This window comes from Gadus chalcogrammus, chromosome 18, assembly GCF_026213295.1.
Source record: "Gadus chalcogrammus isolate NIFS_2021 chromosome 18, NIFS_Gcha_1.0, whole genome shotgun sequence".
NCBI classification, from domain to species: domain Eukaryota; kingdom Metazoa; phylum Chordata; class Actinopteri; order Gadiformes; family Gadidae; genus Gadus; species Gadus chalcogrammus.
The window spans coordinates 1,967,711-1,984,659 of NC_079429.1; the positions used below are offsets into that span (position 1 = coordinate 1,967,711).

The window sequence follows — 16,949 nt, forward strand, 5'->3', positions numbered from 1 at the left end:
AATCAATCAATGAATCACATAAAGGTTCAAGGTACCATTTTAAAGTGTCCATGTGTAAAATAATTGTGCATCCTATGATAAAGGATATAAGAAAGGAAGATTTGAAGCACTTTTCCTTAGCATGTAGAGCTAACTAGCTACCGTAGTAAGAATAAAAGACTAATCAATTCCAGCCCTCATATAGGTTGGCCGGGGCCATGATATCGGGACCATAATCAATGTGATCAGGTTCACCTGTGTTTACCCTGCTGTGAAAAAGGCCTTTCGATCAGCCGATTGGTCGATTTCCTAATTACTACAGCCGTGTAAAAACAATAAAGATGTGTCTAGCCTGCAGTCACTTGATAGTAGAAGAAGCAGCAGCACCAGTAGTAGTAATAGTAGTGTGGTGTAGCACTATGGTGTAGCACTGTGATTTAGCACTTTGGTTTAGCACTTTGGTTTAGCACTATGGCACACAAAGGGAAGGCTACACCGTGGCGTAGTTGGAGCTTCACTTCAGCGTTTCTGCTAGTCTGTTTAGCACCCCTGACGAAGTCGTACAATTTGAGAAAAGCACTTGGCAGAAATAGAGAAAATGGTCATGAAGGAAAGATTCTGTTTGGTAACTTCTTTGAGAAGGGGCGAACTGGTCTGCCAACAAGTATACATGCCAACTGGAATGTTACCTCCTCTGCAGAAGATGCCGTCGGTTATCAAAAAGACTCGTCCGGTATGAACCATTGTTTGTATAGCTTAATTAGCTTTTGTTTATTGTGAGTGAAATATCTAGTTATTTGTCTTGATTCCATAAGTGTGTGTGCCTGTGTAAATAAGATCTTCAATCCCATTCATCCGCTTTGTTTAAAGGGTGGTTCCAAGATGATCCCAGTGTACAATGGAAGCACTTGGAGCTGTCAGTTCAATGTGGTGCTTACCAGATGAAGCTCGTAGCAAGGGAGCCAGAAGCGTCACAGTTGCAACTGGTCCAAAGTGAGATTGTACTGCACACTTAAACTACATGTTAGAAAGCCATTGCCTAGAATAGTTATGTATTGAACTGTGGTCTTTCCAGAAAACGCCAAGTCGCTTCCCTTGACTCAGCTCCCTGAAACCTGTGGCTACTCAATCAGTCGAAACAATGTAATGCTTGTAATGGTGGCTTCATATGACGGCTGTACAATGATGCAAGAGGTAATATGAATTGGTGTTGACCTGACACTTGCTTTATCCTTTTTCTAATGGTCCAAATAACATGGGTTTATTTTCTAAACAGGACGGACGCTACATCCTACCAATGCTTTGGCAAAGAAGGCATATAATGCTCTCATGCCCCATAAAAGAAATGCATCCAGCACCACCTATGTCTCCAAGTCGACAAATGTCCCCTAAACCAGCTGCCTTGCCCTATCCATACAACCAGTGGGCTATGAGGCCTCCCTTCAACTATTATCCATATGGACAACAAGTAGTGCATCAAGAGCCAGCCGAGACTGACCTCCCTACTACACAAGAACCCACGACGACATCGCCAACACCACCCAAAGAGCTGCCAGCAAAAATGTCCCCTAAACCAGCTGCCTTGCCCTATCCATACAACCAGTGGGCTATGATGCCTCCCTTCAACTATTATCCATATGGACAACAAGTGCATCAAGAGCCATCCATGACTGATCTCCCTACTACACAAGAACCCAAGACGACATCGCCAACACCACCCAAGGAGCAGCCAGCAAAAAGCCCACCTGCTTCTAAACCTGCTGGCTATCCCCATCCAGAGTACCAGTGGCATATGATGCCTCCCTTCCAACACTATCCATATGGACAACATGTAGTGCATCAAGAGCCAGCCGAGACGGACCTCCCTACTACACAAGAGCCCACGACAACACCGCCAACACCACCCAACACCACCCAAGAGCCCACGACTACACCGCCAACGCCACCCAAGGAGCAGCCAGCAAAAAGCCCACCTGCAAATATTCCACCTGCTTCTAAACCAGCTGGCTATCCCCATCCACAGTACCAGTGGGCTATGATGCCTCTCTTCCAACACTATCCATATGGACAACATGTGGTGCATCAAGAGCCAGCCGAGACTGAGCTCTCTACTACACAAGAGCCCACGACGACACCGCCAACACCACCCAAAGAGCTGCCAGCAAAAATGTCCCCTAAACCAGCTGCCTTGCCCTATCCATACAACCAGTGGGCTATGATGCCTCCCTTCAACTATTATCCATATGGACAACAAGTGCATCAAGAGCCATCCATGACTGACCTCCCTACTACACAAGAACCCACGACGACATCGCCAACACCACCCAAGAAGCAGCCAGCAAAAAGCCCACCTGCTTCTAAACCAGCTGGCTATCCCCATCCACAGTACCAGTGGCATATGATGCCTCCCTTCCAACACTATCCAAATGGACAACATGTAGTGCTTCAAGAGCCAGCCGAGACTGAGCTCTCTACTACACAAGAGCCCACGACGACACCGCCAACACCACCCAAGGAGCAGCCAGCAAATATTCCACCTGCTTCTAAACCAGCTGGCTATCCCCATCCACAGTACCAGTGGGCTATGATGCCTCCCTTCCAACACTATCCATATGGACAACATGTAGTGCATCAAGAGCCAGCCGAGACTGAGCTCACTACTACACAAGAGCCCACTACGACACCGCCAACACCACCCAAGGAGCAGCCAGCAAAAAGCCCACCTGCTTCTAAACCAGCTGGCTATCCCCATCCACAGTACCAGTGGGCTATGATGCCTCCCTTCCAACACTATCCATATGGACAACATGTAGTGCATCAAGAGCCAGCCGAGACTGAGCTCTCTACTACACAAGAGCCCACGACGACACCGCCAACACCACCCAATGAGCTGCCAGCAAAAATGTCCCCTAAACCAGCTGGCTATCCCCATCCACAGGACCAGTGGGCTATGATGCCGCCCTTCCACAATTATCCATATGGACAATAAGTAGTGCATCAAGAGCCATCCAAGACTGGTCACTCTACTACAATGGAGCCCTTGACACCGGAGCCACCCCCTTCGTCCCCCCCACTCATTTTTGTACATTATCCCTAACAATTCTACAGCCCTCAATTCCACTATCCACCAGTCTTCGACCGCCAACCTTGACTGGCCACCATGGAACCAGAGTAACTTCTCCGTAGCCCTTCCCATATGTCCACTTGCACTACCTGCTACTTGATGCACCTCTATCCAGGTTAAAGCTTTCAAGTATTTTGTCAATAAAGCTTTGTAAATTCATTGTGGTCAGTCTTTCTTCAGGGCAATGGATAGTTCAAGCTGTATGCTACTTGACTAGTGTGGCAGGGAGGAGTGAGGGGAGTGGTAGGTCTGGCGACCTGCTTGCTCCACCCCCAAGCCATACATGGACTTCCTCCCCTTTATGAGGCAGGCCTGAAGGTCATACAGTGGGAGTGCTTGCAGGTAAAAGACGGGCAGGCTACCACAATGGGAAGCGAGGGCTGTGAACCAGGAAGGCTAGCACACTACAGGCAGGATCTGTGTGATCGCCTGGAAGCGCGGTACGGCCTTGGAGAAAGAGGTGGAAAGTGTTGCACTTATTACGGACGGTATCCTAGAGGAGGTGGAAGACCCGTTTCCCACCCTGGGGGTTTAGTTTACTAGGTAAATAAACCATCCCTCTGAACTGCTCTCCGTGTGTTGTGTCGTTATCTGTCCAACTTGGTGGCGTGGAAACCCCACACCCACAGGCTTGCTACACTAGGTTGGTTAGGTTTATATTGCCTGGTATATGCTCATTTTCAGACAATATTCATTGGATATGATTTATAATAGAGCAGATGGGTAAGTCGGTTACACAAATTTGGCAAATGTAATGATTGGGACAGGGTCTTTTGTGGTGACATCCTTATCCAGATCGATTTCTGTTCCACACCTAATCCAGATGTTCTCAATGCTATTGCCAGCCTAGATTCATGTGTTTTATTCCCTCTGGGGAGCATGACCATTCCTCCAGTGTCACGGTTGGAATACGAACAGTCCTTATTCTCCATTGGCCATCAGGAGCAGGTTTTATGAGACAATTAATCAATTTTTACTTGACATGTAAAAGAGGACTATGATTTGATCTTGATTCCAGCTCTGCCAAGAACCAAATCCCCAAAAAAAGCATTAAACAAATCTCTGAGAACCCAGGGAACCAACCTTAGAACCATCCCAACCAACCAACAGACCAACCATCGAGGGAACCATCCCACCCAACCACCCAACCATCGAGGGTACCGACCATAGAAGAAACCATTCCAACCAACCAACCAGCCAGGGAATCAACCAGCCAGCCAGGAAACCAGCCCAAACAAACCCGCCTTGGAATCAACCAGCCAGGGAACAAGCCGTTGAGGGGGCTAACCAACCAGCCAGCCAGGGAACAAACCAGCCAGGGATCCAACCAGCCCGGGAACCAACCAGCCCGGGAACCAACCAGCCCGGGAACCAACCAGCCAGGGATCCAAACAGCCAGGGATCCAACCAGCTTGGGAACCAACCAGACAGGGAACCAACCAGCCAGGGATCCAACCAGCCAGGGAACCAACCAGCTTGGGAACCAACCAGCCAGCCAGGGAACCAGCCAAACCGGGAACAAACCAGCCCGGGAACCAACCAGCCAGCCAGCCCGGGAACCAACCAGCCAGCCAAGGAATGAACCAGCCAGCCAGGGATCGAACCAGCCAGCCGGGGAACCAACCCAACCAACCAGCCAGCCCGGGAACCAACCAGCCAGGAAACTGGAACTGACCTCTGGAGGTCCAGAAACAACGGTCTGACCCATCTTCACCTCAACGTTAGAGGAAAGGGATGAGTGCTGATGAGTTGATCAAGTTAATAAATGTAAACTTGAATGCACTCATGTTGGTTTGTCTTGGCTCTAGCGTCGTTGTTCTAAATAAAGTAAGCAAACATCCAACTGGTAACGGATGCTAGAATCAGTACCTAGGTGTGTGAGAAACTCCATGAGGCACTTAATAAAAGCCCTGTAACCAGGTCAAAGATGAACAAATCTACACTAAAAGTTTTTACTGTGGGAAAACGCTTCGCATGGGAATGTGGTCAAATATATATCAAACATACATTCCAGGGCTAAGGAACTAAGTATAGGGGCTAGGCGGGCCAGTCGAGGAGTTAGAAAATATCCCTCTCAAATTCCCAAGCACCGTTGTTTTACACTTTACCTTTCTCTGCATAACCATGTAAAAACATGCATTTTAAATGTAATTCCCAAACTACCCCTCATTTCTTGAAATGTTGAAATGTTTCACACTCAATCAACTCAGCCATTACACAACTTCGAGCCATTCAATGGTCTTCATGAGCATCTGTGATGGTGAGTGTTATCTATTTTGGCATGGGGGGACCTCTATCTTCAGTCCCATCTGGCACTGTTGACAACTCACATCCACCGAACTCTTATACATGAACCCCCCAAACCCCTTTAAACAAAAGACAGCAAAAGGAGAGTTTTGTACTGTTCTGCTGTGGTGGTTGTAACAGTACCACAACAATCAATCAATGAATCACATAAAGGTTCAAGGTACCATTTTAAAGTGTCCATGTGTAAAATAATTGTGCATCCTATGATAAAGGATATAAGAAAGGAAGATTTGAAGCACTTTTCCTTAGCATGTAGAGCTAACTAGCTACCGTAGTAAGAATAAAAGACTAATCAATTCCAGCCCTCATATAGGTTGGACGGGGCCATGATATCGGGACCATAATCAATGTGATCAGGTTCACCTGTGTTTACCCTGCTGTGAAAAAGGCCTTTCGATCAGCCGATTGGTCGATTTCCTAATTACTACAGCCGTGTAAAAACAATAAAGATGTGTCTAGCCTGCAGTCACTTGATAGTAGAAGAAGCAACAGCACCAGTAGTAGTAATAGTAGTGTGGTGTAGCACTATGGTGTAGCACTATGGTGTAGCACTATGGTGTAGCACTATGGTGTAGCACTGTGAGTTAGCACTTTGATTTAGCACTTTGATTTAGCACTATGGCACACAAAGGGAAGGCTACACCGTGGCGTAGTTGGAGCTTCACTTCAGCGTTTCTGCTAGTCTGTTTAGCACCCCTGACACAGTCGTACAATTTGAGAAAAGCACTTGGCAGAAATAGAGAAAATGGTCATGAAGGAAAGATTCTGTTTGGTAACTTCTTTGAGAAGGGGCGAACTGGTCTGCCAACAAGTATACATGCCAACTGGAATGTTACCTCCTCTGCAGAAGATGCCATCGGTTATCAAAAAGACTCGTCCGGTACGGTGCATCGTTTATTGCTTAATTAACTTGTTTATTGTGAGTGAAATATCTAGTTATTTGTCTTGATTCCATAAGTGTGTGTGTGCCTGTGTAAATAAGATCTTCAATCCCATTTATCCGCTTTGTTTAAAGGGTGGTTCCAAGATGATCCCAGTGTACAATGGAAGCACTTGGAGCTGTCAGTTCAATGTGGTGCTTACCAGATGAAGCTCGTAGCAAGGGAGCCAGAAGCGTCACAGTTGCAACTGGTCCAAAGTGAGATTGTACTGCACACTTAAACTACATGTTAGAAAGCCATTGCCTAGAATAGTTATGTATTGAACTGTGGTCTTTCCAGAAAACGCCAAGTCGCTTCCCTTGACTCAGCTCCCTGAAACCTGTGGCTACTCAATCAGTGGAAACAATGTAATGCTTGTAATGGTGGCTTCATATGACGGCTGTACAATGATGCAAGAGGTAATATGAATTGGTGTTGACCTGACACTTGCTTTATCCTTTTTCTAATGGTCCAAATAACATGGGTTTATTTTCTAAACAGGACGGACGCTACATCCTACCAATGCTTTGGCAAAGAAGGCATATAATGCTCTCATGCCCCATAAAAGAAATGCATCCAGCACCACCTATGTCTCCAAGTCGACAAATGTCTCCTAAACCAGCTGCCTTGTCCTATACATACAACCAGTGGGCTATGAGGCCTCCCTTCAAACACTATCCATATGGACAACAAGTAGTGCATCAAGAGCCAGCCGAGACTGACCTCCCTACTACACAAGAACCCACGACGACATCGCCAACACCACCCAAAGAGCTGCCAGCAAAAATGTCCCCTAAACCAGCTGCCTTGCCCTATCCATACAACCAGTGGGCTATGAGGCCTCCCTTCAAACACTATCCATATGGACAACAAGTGCATCAAGAGCCAGCCGAGACTGACCTCCCTACTACACAAGAACCCACGACGACATCGCCAACACCACCCAAAGAGCTGCCAGCAAAAATGTCTCCTAAACCAGCTGCCTTGCCCTATCCATACAACCAGTGGGCTATGATGCCTCCCTTCAACTATTATCCATATGGACAACAAGTGCATCAAGAGCCATCCATGACTGACCTCCCTACTACACAAGAACCCACGACGACACCGCCAACACCACCCAAGGAGCAGCCAGCAAAAAGCCCACCTGCTTCTAAACCAGCTGGCTATCCCCATCCACAGTACCAGTGGGCTATGATGCCTCCCTTCCAACACTATCCATATGGACAACATGTAGTGCATCAAGAGCCATCCGAGACTGAGCTCTCTACTACACAAGAGCCCACGACAACACCGCCAACACCACCCAACACCACCCAAGAGCCCACGACTACACCACCAACGCCACCCAAGGAGCAGCCAGCAAAAAGCCCACCTGCAAATATTCCACCTGCTTCTAAACCAGCTGGCTATCCCCATCCACAGTACCAGTGGGCTATGATGCCTCCCTTCCAACACTATCCATATGGACAACATGTAGTGCATCAAGAGCCAGCCGAGACTGAGCTCTCTACTACACAAGAGCCCACGACTACATCGCCAACACCACCCAAAGAGCTGGCAGCAAAAATGTCCCCTAAACCAGCTGCCTTGCCCTATCCATACAACCAGTGGGCTATGATGCCTCCCTTCAACTATTATCCATATGGACAACAAGTGCATCAAGAGCCATCCATGACTGACCTCCCTACTACACAAGAGCCCACGACGACATCGCCAACACCACCCAAGGAGCAGCCAGCAAAAAGCCCACCTGCTTCTAAACCAGCTGGCTATCCCCATCCACAGTACCAGTGGGCTATGATGCCTCCCTTCCAACACTATCCATATGGACAACATGTAGTTCATCAAGAGCCAGCCGAGACTGAGCTCTCTACTACACAAGAGCCCACGACGACACCGCCAACACCACCCAAGGAGCAGCCAGCAAAAAGCCCACCTGCTTCTAAACCAGCTGGCTATCCCCATCCACAGTACCAGTGGGCTATGATGCCTCCCTTCCAACACTATCCATATGGACAACATGTAGTGCATCAAGAGCCAGCCGAGACTGAGCTCTCTACTACAGAAGAGCCCACGACGACACCGCCAACACCACCCAATGAGCTGCCAGCAAAAATGTCCCCTAAACCAGCTGGCTATCCCCATCCACAGGACCAGTGGGCTATGATGCCGCCCTTCCACAATTATCCATATGGACAATAAGTAGTGCATCAAGAGCCATCCAAGACTGGTCACTCTACTACAATGGAGCCCTTGACACCGGAGCCACCCCCTTCGTCCCCCCCCACTAATTTTTGTACATTATCCCTAACAATTCTATAGCCCTCAATTCCACTATCCACCAGTCTTCGACCGCCAACCTTGACTGGCCACCATGGAACCAGAATAACTTCTCCGTAGCCCTTCCCATATGTCCACTTGCACTCCCTGTTACTTGATGCACCTCTATCCAGGCTAAAGCTTTCAAGTATTTTGTCAATAAAGCTTTGTAAATTCATTGTGGTCAGTCTTTCTTCAGGGCAATGGATAGTTCAAGCTGTATGCTACTTGACTAGTGTGGCAGGGAGGAGTGAGGGGAGTGGTAGGTCTGGCGACCTGCTTGCTCCACCCCCAAGCCATACATGGACTTCCTCCCCTTTACGAGGCAGGCCTGAAGGTCATACAGTGGGAGTGCTTGCAGGTAAAAGGCAGAGCAGGCTACCACAAGGGGAAGCGAGGGCTGTGTGAACCAGGAAGGCTAGCACACTACAGGCAGGATCTGTGTGATCGCCTGGAAGCGCGGTACGGCCTTGGAGAAAGAGGTGGAAAGTGTTGCACTTATTACGGACGGTATCCTAGAGGAGGTGGAAGACCCGTTTCCCACCCTGGGGGTTTAGTTTACTAGGTAAATAAACCATCCCTTTGAACTGCTCTCCGTGTGTTGTGTCGTTATCTGTCCAACTTGGTGGCGTGGAAACCCCACACCCACAGGCTTGCTCCACTAGGTTGGTTAGGTTTATATTGCCTGGTATATGCTCATTTTCAGACAATATTCTTTGGATATGATTTATAATGGAGCAGATAGGTAAGTCGGTTACACAAATTTGGCAAATGTAATGATTGGGACAGGGTCTCTTGTGACATCCTTATCCAGATCGATTTCTGTTCCACACCTAATCCAGATGTTCTCAATGCTATTGCCAGCCTAGATTCATGTGTTTTATTCCCTCTGGGGAGCATGACCATTCATCCAGTGTCACGGTTGGAATACAAAGTCCTTATTCTCCATTGGCCATCAGGAGCAGGTTTTATGAGACAATTAATCAATTTGTACTTGACATGTAAAAGAGGACTGATTTGATCTTGATTCCAGCTCTGCCAAGAACCAAATCCCCACAAAAAGCATTAAACAAATCTCTGAGAACCCAGGGAACCAACCTTAGAACCATCCCAACCAATCAACAGACCAACCATCGAGGGAACCATCCCACCCAACCAATCAACCACCCAACCATCGAGGGAACCATCCCACCCAACCACCCAACCATCGAGGGAACCAACCATAGAAGAAACCACCCCAACCAACCAACCAGCCAGGGAATCAACCAGCCAGCCAGGAAACCAGCCCAAACAAACCCGCCTTGGAATCAACCAGCCAGGGAACAAGCCGTTGAGGGGGCTAACCAACCAGCCAGCCAGGGAACAAACCAGCCAGGGATCCAACCAGCCCGGGAACCAACCAGCCAGGGATCCAACCAGCCCGGGAACCAACCAGCCAGGGATCCAACCAGCCCGGGAACCAACCAGCCAGGGATCCAACCAGCTTGGGAACCAACCAGACAGGGAACCAACCAGCCAGGGATCCAACCAGCCAGGGAACCAACCAGCTTGGGATCCAACCAGCTTGGGAACCAACCAGCCAGCAAGGGAACCAGCCAAACCGGGAACAAACCAGCCCGGGAACCAACCAGCCAGCCAGACCGGGAACCAACCAGCCAGCCAAGGAATGAACCAGCCAGCCAGGGATCGAACCATCCAGCCGGGGAACCAACCCAACCAACCAGCCAGCCCGAGAACCAACCAGCCAGGAAACTGGAACTGACCTCTGGAGGTCCAGAAACAACGGTCTGACCCATCTTCACCTCAACGTTAGAGGAAAGGGATGAGTGCTGATGAGTTGATCAAGTTAATAAATGTAAACTTGAATGAACTCATGTTGGTTTGTCTTGGCTCTAGCGTCGTTGTTCTAAATAAAGTAAGCAAACATCCAACTGGTAACGGATGCTAGAATCAGTACCCAGGTGTGTGAGAAACTCCATGTGGCACTTGGTGACCTTGGGTGTTTTGAAAGGCGCCTCTAAATTAAATGTATTATTATTATTATTATTATTAATAAAAGCCCTGTAACCAGGTCAAAGATGAACAAATCTACACTAAAAGTTTTTACTGTGGGTAAACGCTTCGCCTGGGAATGTGGTCAAATATATATCAAACATACATTCAAGGGCTAAGGAACTAAGTATAGGGGCTAGGCGGGCCAGTCGAGGAGTTAGAAAATATCCCTCTCAAATTCCCAAGCACCGTTGTTTTACACTTTACCTTTCTCTGCATAACCATGTAAAAACATGCATTTTAAATATAATTCCCAAACTACCCCTCATTTCTTGAAATGTTGAAATGTTTCACACCCAATCAACTCAGCCATTACACAACTTCGAGCCATTCAATGGTCTTCATGAGCATCTGTGATGGTGAGTGTTATCTATTTTGGCATGGGGGGACCTCTATCTTCAGTCCCATCTGGCACTGTTGACAACTCACGTCCACCGAACTCTTATATATGAACCCCCCAAACCCCTTTAAACAAAAGACCGCAAAAGGAGCGTTTTGTACTGTTCTGCTGTGGTGGGTCGTAACAGTACCACAACAATCAATCAATGAATCACATAAAGGTTCAAGGTACCATTTTAAAGTGTCCATGTGTAAAATAATTGTGCATCCTATGATAAAGGATATAAGAAAGGAAGATTTGAAGCACTTTTCCTTAGCATGTAGAGCTAACTAGCTACCGTAGTAAGAATAAAAGACTAATCAATTCCAGCCCTCATATAGGTTGGCCGGGGCCATGATATCGGGACCATAATCAATGTGATCAGGTTCACCTGTGTTTACCCTGCTGTGAAAAAGGCCTTTCGATCAGCCGATTGGTCGATTTCCTAATTACTACAGCCGTGTAAAAACAATAAAGATGTGTCTAGCCTGCAGTCACTTGATAGTAGAAGAAGCAGCAGCACCAGTAGTAGTAATAGTAGTGTGGTGTAGCACTATGGTGTAGCACTGTGATTTAGCACTTTGGTTTAGCACTTTGGTTTAGCACTATGGCACACAAAGGGAAGGCTACACCGTGGCGTAGTTGGAGCTTCACTTCAGCGTTTCTGCTAGTCTGTTTAGCACCCCTGACGAAGTCGTACAATTTGAGAAAAGCACTTGGCAGAAATAGAGAAAATGGTCATGAAGGAAAGATTCTGTTTGGTAACTTCTTTGAGAAGGGGCGAACTGGTCTGCCAACAAGTATACATGCCAACTGGAATGTTACCTCCTCTGCAGAAGATGCCGTCGGTTATCAAAAAGACTCGTCCGGTATGAACCATTGTTTGTATAGCTTAATTAGCTTTTGTTTATTGTGATGAAATATCTAGTTATTTGTCTTGATTCCATAAGTGTGTGTGCCTATGTAAATAAGATCTTCAATCCCATTCATCCGCTTTGTTTAAAGGGTGGTTCCAAGATGATCCCAGTGTACAATGGAAGCACTTGGAGCTGTCAGTTCAATGTGGTGCTTACCAGATGAAGCTCGTAGCAAGGGAGCCAGAAGCGTCACAGTTGCAACTGGTCCAAAGTGAGATTGTACTGCACACTTAAACTACATGTTAGAAAGCCATTGCCTAGAATAGTTATGTATTGAACTGTGGTCTTTCCAGAAAACGCCAAGTCGCTTCCCTTGACTCAGCTCCCTGAAACCTGTGGCTACTCAATCAGTCGAAACAATGTAATGCTTGTAATGGTGGCTTCATATGACGGCTGTACAATGATGCAAGAGGTAATATGAATTGGTGTTGACCTGACACTTGCTTTATCCTTTTTCTAATGGTCCAAATAACATGGGTTTATTTTCTAAACAGGACGGACGCTACATCCTACCAATGCTTTGGCAAAGAAGGCATATAATGCTCTCATGCCCCATAAAAGAAATGCATCCAGCACCACCTATGTCTCCAAGTCGACAAATGTCCCCTAAACCAGCTGCCTTGTCCTATACATACAACCAGTGGGCTATGAGGCCTCCCTTCAAACACTATCCATATGGACAACAAGTAGTGCATCAAGAGCCAGCCGAGACTGACCTCCCTACTACACAAGAACCCACGACGACATCGCCAACACCACCCAAAAAGCTGCCAGCAAAAATGTCCCCTAAACCAGCTGCCTTGCCCTATCCATACAACCAGTGGGCTATGATGCCTCCCTTCAACTATTATCCATATGGACAACAAGTGCATCAAGAGCCATCCATGACTGATCTCCCTACTACACAAGAACCCACGACGACATCGCCAACACCACCCAAGGAGCAGCCAGCAAAAAGCCCACCTGCTTCTAAACCTGCTGGCTATCCCCATCCAGAGTACCAGTGGCATATGATGCCTCCCTTCCAACACTATCCATATGGACAACATGTAGTGCATCAAGAGCCAGCCGAGACGGACCTCCCTACTACACAAGAGCCCACGACAACACCGCCAACACCACCCAACACCACCCAAGAGCCCACGACTACACCGCCAACGCCACCCAAGGAGCAGCCAGCAAAAAGCCCACCTGCAAATATTCCACCTGCTTCTAAACCAGCTGGCTATCCCCATCCACAGTACCAGTGGGCTATGATGCCTCTCTTCCAACACTATCCATATGGACAACATGTGGTGCATCAAGAGCCAGCCGAGACTGAGCTCTCTACTACACAAGAGCCCACGACGACACCGCCAACACCACCCAAAGAGCTGCCAGCAAAAATGTCCCCTAAACCAGCTGCCTTGCCCTATCCATACAACCAGTGGGCTATGATGCCTCCCTTCAACTATTATCCATATGGACAACAAGTGCATCAAGAGCCATCCATGACTGACCTCCCTACTACACAAGAACCCACGACGACATCGCCAACACCACCCAAGAAGCAGCCAGCAAAAAGCCCACCTGCTTCTAAACCAGCTGGCTATCCCCATCCACAGTACCAGTGGCATATGATGCCTCCCTTCCAACACTATCCAAATGGACAACATGTAGTGCTTCAAGAGCCAGCCGAGACTGAGCTCTCTACTACACAAGAGCCCACGACGACACCGCCAACACCACCCAAGGAGCAGCCAGCAAAAAGCCCACCTGCTTCTAAACCAGCTGGCTATCCACAGTACCAGTGGGCTATGATGCCTCCCTTCCAACACTATCCATATGGACAACATGTAGTGCATCAAGAGCCAGCCGAGACTGAGCTCTCTACTACACATGAGCCCACGACGACACCGCCAACACCACCCAACACCACCCAAGAGCCCACGACTACACCGCCAACGCCACCCAAGGAGCAGCCAGCAAAGGGCCCACCTGCAAATATTCCACCTGCTTCTAAACCAGCTGGCTATCCCCATCCACAGTACCAGTGGGCTATGATGCCTCCCTTCCAACACTATCCATATGGACAACATGTAGTGCATCAAGAGCCAGCCGAGACTGAGCTCACTACTACACAAGAGCCCACGACGACACCGCCAACACCACCCAAGGAGCAGCCAGCAAAAAGCCCACCTGCTTCTAAACCAGCTGGCTATCCCCATCCACAGTACCAGTGGGCTATGATGCCTCCCTTCCAACACTATCCATATGGACAACATGTAGTGCATCAAGAGCCAGCCGAGACTGAGCTCTCTACTACACAAGAGCCCACGACGACACCGCCAACACCACCCAATGAGCTGCCAGCAAAAATGTCCCCTAAACCAGCTGGCTATCCCTATCCACAGGACCAGTGGGCTATGATGCCGCCCTTCCACAATTATCCATATGGACAATAAGTAGTGCATCAAGAGCCATCCAAGACTGGTCACTCTACTACAATGGAGCCCTTGACACCGGAGCCACCCCCTTCGTCCCCCCCACTAATTTTTGTACATTATCCCTAACAATTCTACAGCCCTCAATTCCACTATCCACCAGTCTTCGACCGCCAACCTTGACTGGCCACCATGGAACCAGAGTAACTTCTCCGTAGCCCTTCCCATATGTCCACTTGCACTACCTGCTACTTGATGCACCTCTATCCAGGCTAAAGCTTTCAAGTATTTTGTCAATAAAGCTTTGTAAATTCATTGTGGTCAGTCTTTCTTCAGGGCAATGGATAGTTCAAGCTGTATGCTACTTGACTAGTGTGGCAGGGAGGAGTGAGGGGAGTGGTAGGTCTGGAGACCTGCTTGCTCCACCCCCAAGCCATACATGGACTTCCTTTATGAGGCAGGCCTGAAGGTCATACAGTGGGAGTGCTTGCAGGTAAAAGACAGGCAGGCTACCACAATGGGAAGCGAGGGCTATGTGAACCAGGAAGGCTAGCACACTACAGGCAGGATCTGTGTGATCGCCTGGAAGCGCGGTACGGCCTTGGAGAAAGAGGTGGAAAGTGTTGCACTTATTACGGACGGTATCCTAGAGGAGGTGGAAGACCCGTTTCCCACCCTGGGGGTTTAGTCTACTAGGTAAATAAACCATCCCTTTGAACTGCTCTCCGTGTGTTGTGTCGTTATCTGTCCAACTTGGTGGCGTGGAAACCCCACACCCACAGGCTTGCTACACTAGGTTGGTTAGGTTTATATTGCCTGGTATATGCTCATTTTCAGACAATATTCTTTGGATATGATTTATAATAGAGCAGATAGGTAAGTCGGTTACACAAATTTGGCAAATGTAATGATTGGGACAGGGTCTTTTGTGGTGACATCCTTATCCAGATCGATTTCTGTTCCACACCTAATCCAGATGTTCTCAATGCTATTGCCAGCCTAGATTCATGTGTTTTATTCCCTCTGGGGAGCATGACCATTCATCCAGTGTCACGGTTGGAATACGAACAGTCCTTATTCTCCATTGGCCATCAGGAGCAGGTTTTATGAGACAATTAATCAATTTGTACTTGACATGTAAAAGAGGACTGATTTGATCTTGATTCCAGCTCTGCCAAGAACCAAATCCCCACAAAAAGCATTAAACAAATCTGAGAACCCAGGGAACCAACCTTAGAACCATCCCAACCAATCAACAGACCAACCATCGAGGGAACCATCCCACCCAACCAATCAACCACCCAACCATCGAGGGAACCGGCCATAGAAGAAACCACCCCAACCAACCAACCAGCCAGGGAATCAACCAGCCAGCCAGGAAACCAGCCCAAACAAACCCACCTTGGAATCAACCAGCCAGGGAACAAGCCGTTGAGGGGGCTAACCAACCAGCCAGCCAGGGAACAAACCAGCCAGGGATCCAACCAGCCCGGGAACCAACCAGCCCGGGAACAAACCAGCCCGGGAACCAACCAGCCAGGGAACCAACCAGCCAGGGATCCAACCAGCCCGGGAACCAACCAGCCAGGGATCCAACCAGCCTGGGAACCAACCAGCCAGGGAACTAACCAGCCAGGGATCCAACCAGCCCGGGTACCAACCAGCCAGGGATCCAACCAGCTTGGGAACCAACCAGCCAGCAAGGGAACCAGCCAAACCGGGAACAAACCAGCCCTGGAACCAACCAGCCAGCCAGACCGGGAACCAACCAGCCAGCCAAGGAATGAGCCAGCCAGCCAGGGATCGAACCAGCCAGCCGGGGAACCAACCCAACCAACCAGCCAGCCCGGGAACCAACCAGCCAGGAAACTGGAACTGACCTCTGGAGGTCCAGAAACAACGGTCTGACCCATCTTCACCTCAACGTTAGAGGAAAGGGATGAGTGCTGATGAGTTGATCAAGTTAATAAATGTAAACTTGAATGCACTCATGTTGGTTTGTCTTGGCTCTAGCGTCGTTGTTCTAAATAAAGTAAGCAAACATCCAACTGGTGACGGATGCTAGAATCAGTACCTAGGTGTGTGAGAAACTCCATGTGGCACTTAATAAAAGCCCTGTAACCAGGTCAAAGATGAACAAATCTACACTAAAAGTTTTTACTGTGGGTAAACGCTTCGCCTGGGAAGGTGGTCAAATATATATCAAACATACATTCCAGGGCTAAGGAACTAAGTATAGGGGCTAGGCGGGCCAGTCGAGGAGTTAGAAAATATCCCTCTTAAATTCCCAAGCACCGTTGTTTTACACTTTACCTTTCTCTGCATAACCATGTAAAAACATGCATTTTAAATGGAATTCCCAAACTACCCCTCATTTCTTGAAATGTTGAAATGTTTCACACCCAATCAACTCAGCCATTACACAACTTCGAGCCATTCAATGGTCTTCATGAGCATCTGTGATGGTGAGTGTTATCCAGTGGCGATTTTGGTTTGGAAACTCTGGTGGGGCCCCCTGAGGAAAAT

At 48.2% G+C, this 16,949-nt stretch overlaps 3 protein-coding genes across 3 annotated transcripts; all 3 read left to right on the forward strand.

Annotated features, from left to right (window-relative positions):
• Nucleotides 1-281: 281 nt before the first annotated feature.
• On the forward strand, nt 282-2,933 carry LOC130371726 (uncharacterized). Its single transcript, XM_056577586.1, has 5 exons — nt 282-712; nt 850-972; nt 1,055-1,173; nt 1,256-2,364; nt 2,918-2,933. Exons 1-5 carry the CDS (start codon nt 451-453, stop codon nt 2,931-2,933), a joined length of 1,629 nt encoding a protein of 542 aa, XP_056433561.1. The 5' UTR covers nt 282-450.
• Nucleotides 2,934-5,862: 2,929 nt separating this feature from the next.
• LOC130371727 (uncharacterized) lies at nt 5,863-7,730 on the forward strand. Its single transcript, XM_056577587.1, has 5 exons — nt 5,863-6,290; nt 6,426-6,548; nt 6,631-6,749; nt 6,832-7,517; nt 7,610-7,730. Exons 1-5 carry the CDS (start codon nt 6,029-6,031, stop codon nt 7,728-7,730), a joined length of 1,311 nt encoding a protein of 436 aa, XP_056433562.1. The 5' UTR covers nt 5,863-6,028.
• A 3,781-nt stretch (nt 7,731-11,511) lies between these two features.
• On the forward strand, nt 11,512-14,752 carry LOC130371911 (uncharacterized). The gene is made up of 4 exons (XM_056577784.1): nt 11,512-11,952; nt 12,089-12,211; nt 12,294-12,412; nt 12,495-14,752. The coding sequence occupies exons 1-4, from the start codon at nt 11,691-11,693 to the stop codon at nt 14,442-14,444; spliced, it is 2,454 nt and encodes an 817-aa protein (XP_056433759.1). The 5' UTR covers nt 11,512-11,690; the 3' UTR covers nt 14,445-14,752.
• The last annotated feature ends 2,197 nt before the right edge of the window (nt 14,753-16,949 follow it).

Bases quoted from the DNA above. Each gene is read 5' to 3' on its own strand.
- LOC130371911 (XM_056577784.1), top strand. From the start codon at position 11,691: ATGGCACACAAAGGGAAGGCTACACCGTGGCGTAGTTGGAGCTTCACT. The intron at 11,953-12,088 runs GTATGAACCATT...CTTTGTTTAAAG, and splicing joins TTATCAAAAAGACTCGTCCG to GGTGGTTCCAAGATGATCCC. The intron at 12,212-12,293 runs GTGAGATTGTAC...TGGTCTTTCCAG, and splicing joins ACAGTTGCAACTGGTCCAAA to AAAACGCCAAGTCGCTTCCC.
- LOC130371727 (XM_056577587.1), top strand. From the start codon at position 6,029: ATGGCACACAAAGGGAAGGCTACACCGTGGCGTAGTTGGAGCTTCACT. The intron at 6,549-6,630 runs GTGAGATTGTAC...TGGTCTTTCCAG, and splicing joins ACAGTTGCAACTGGTCCAAA to AAAACGCCAAGTCGCTTCCC. The intron at 6,750-6,831 runs GTAATATGAATT...TTTTCTAAACAG, and splicing joins GCTGTACAATGATGCAAGAG to GACGGACGCTACATCCTACC.
- LOC130371726 (XM_056577586.1), top strand. From the start codon at position 451: ATGGCACACAAAGGGAAGGCTACACCGTGGCGTAGTTGGAGCTTCACT. The intron at 713-849 runs GTATGAACCATT...CTTTGTTTAAAG, and splicing joins TTATCAAAAAGACTCGTCCG to GGTGGTTCCAAGATGATCCC. The intron at 973-1,054 runs GTGAGATTGTAC...TGGTCTTTCCAG, and splicing joins ACAGTTGCAACTGGTCCAAA to AAAACGCCAAGTCGCTTCCC.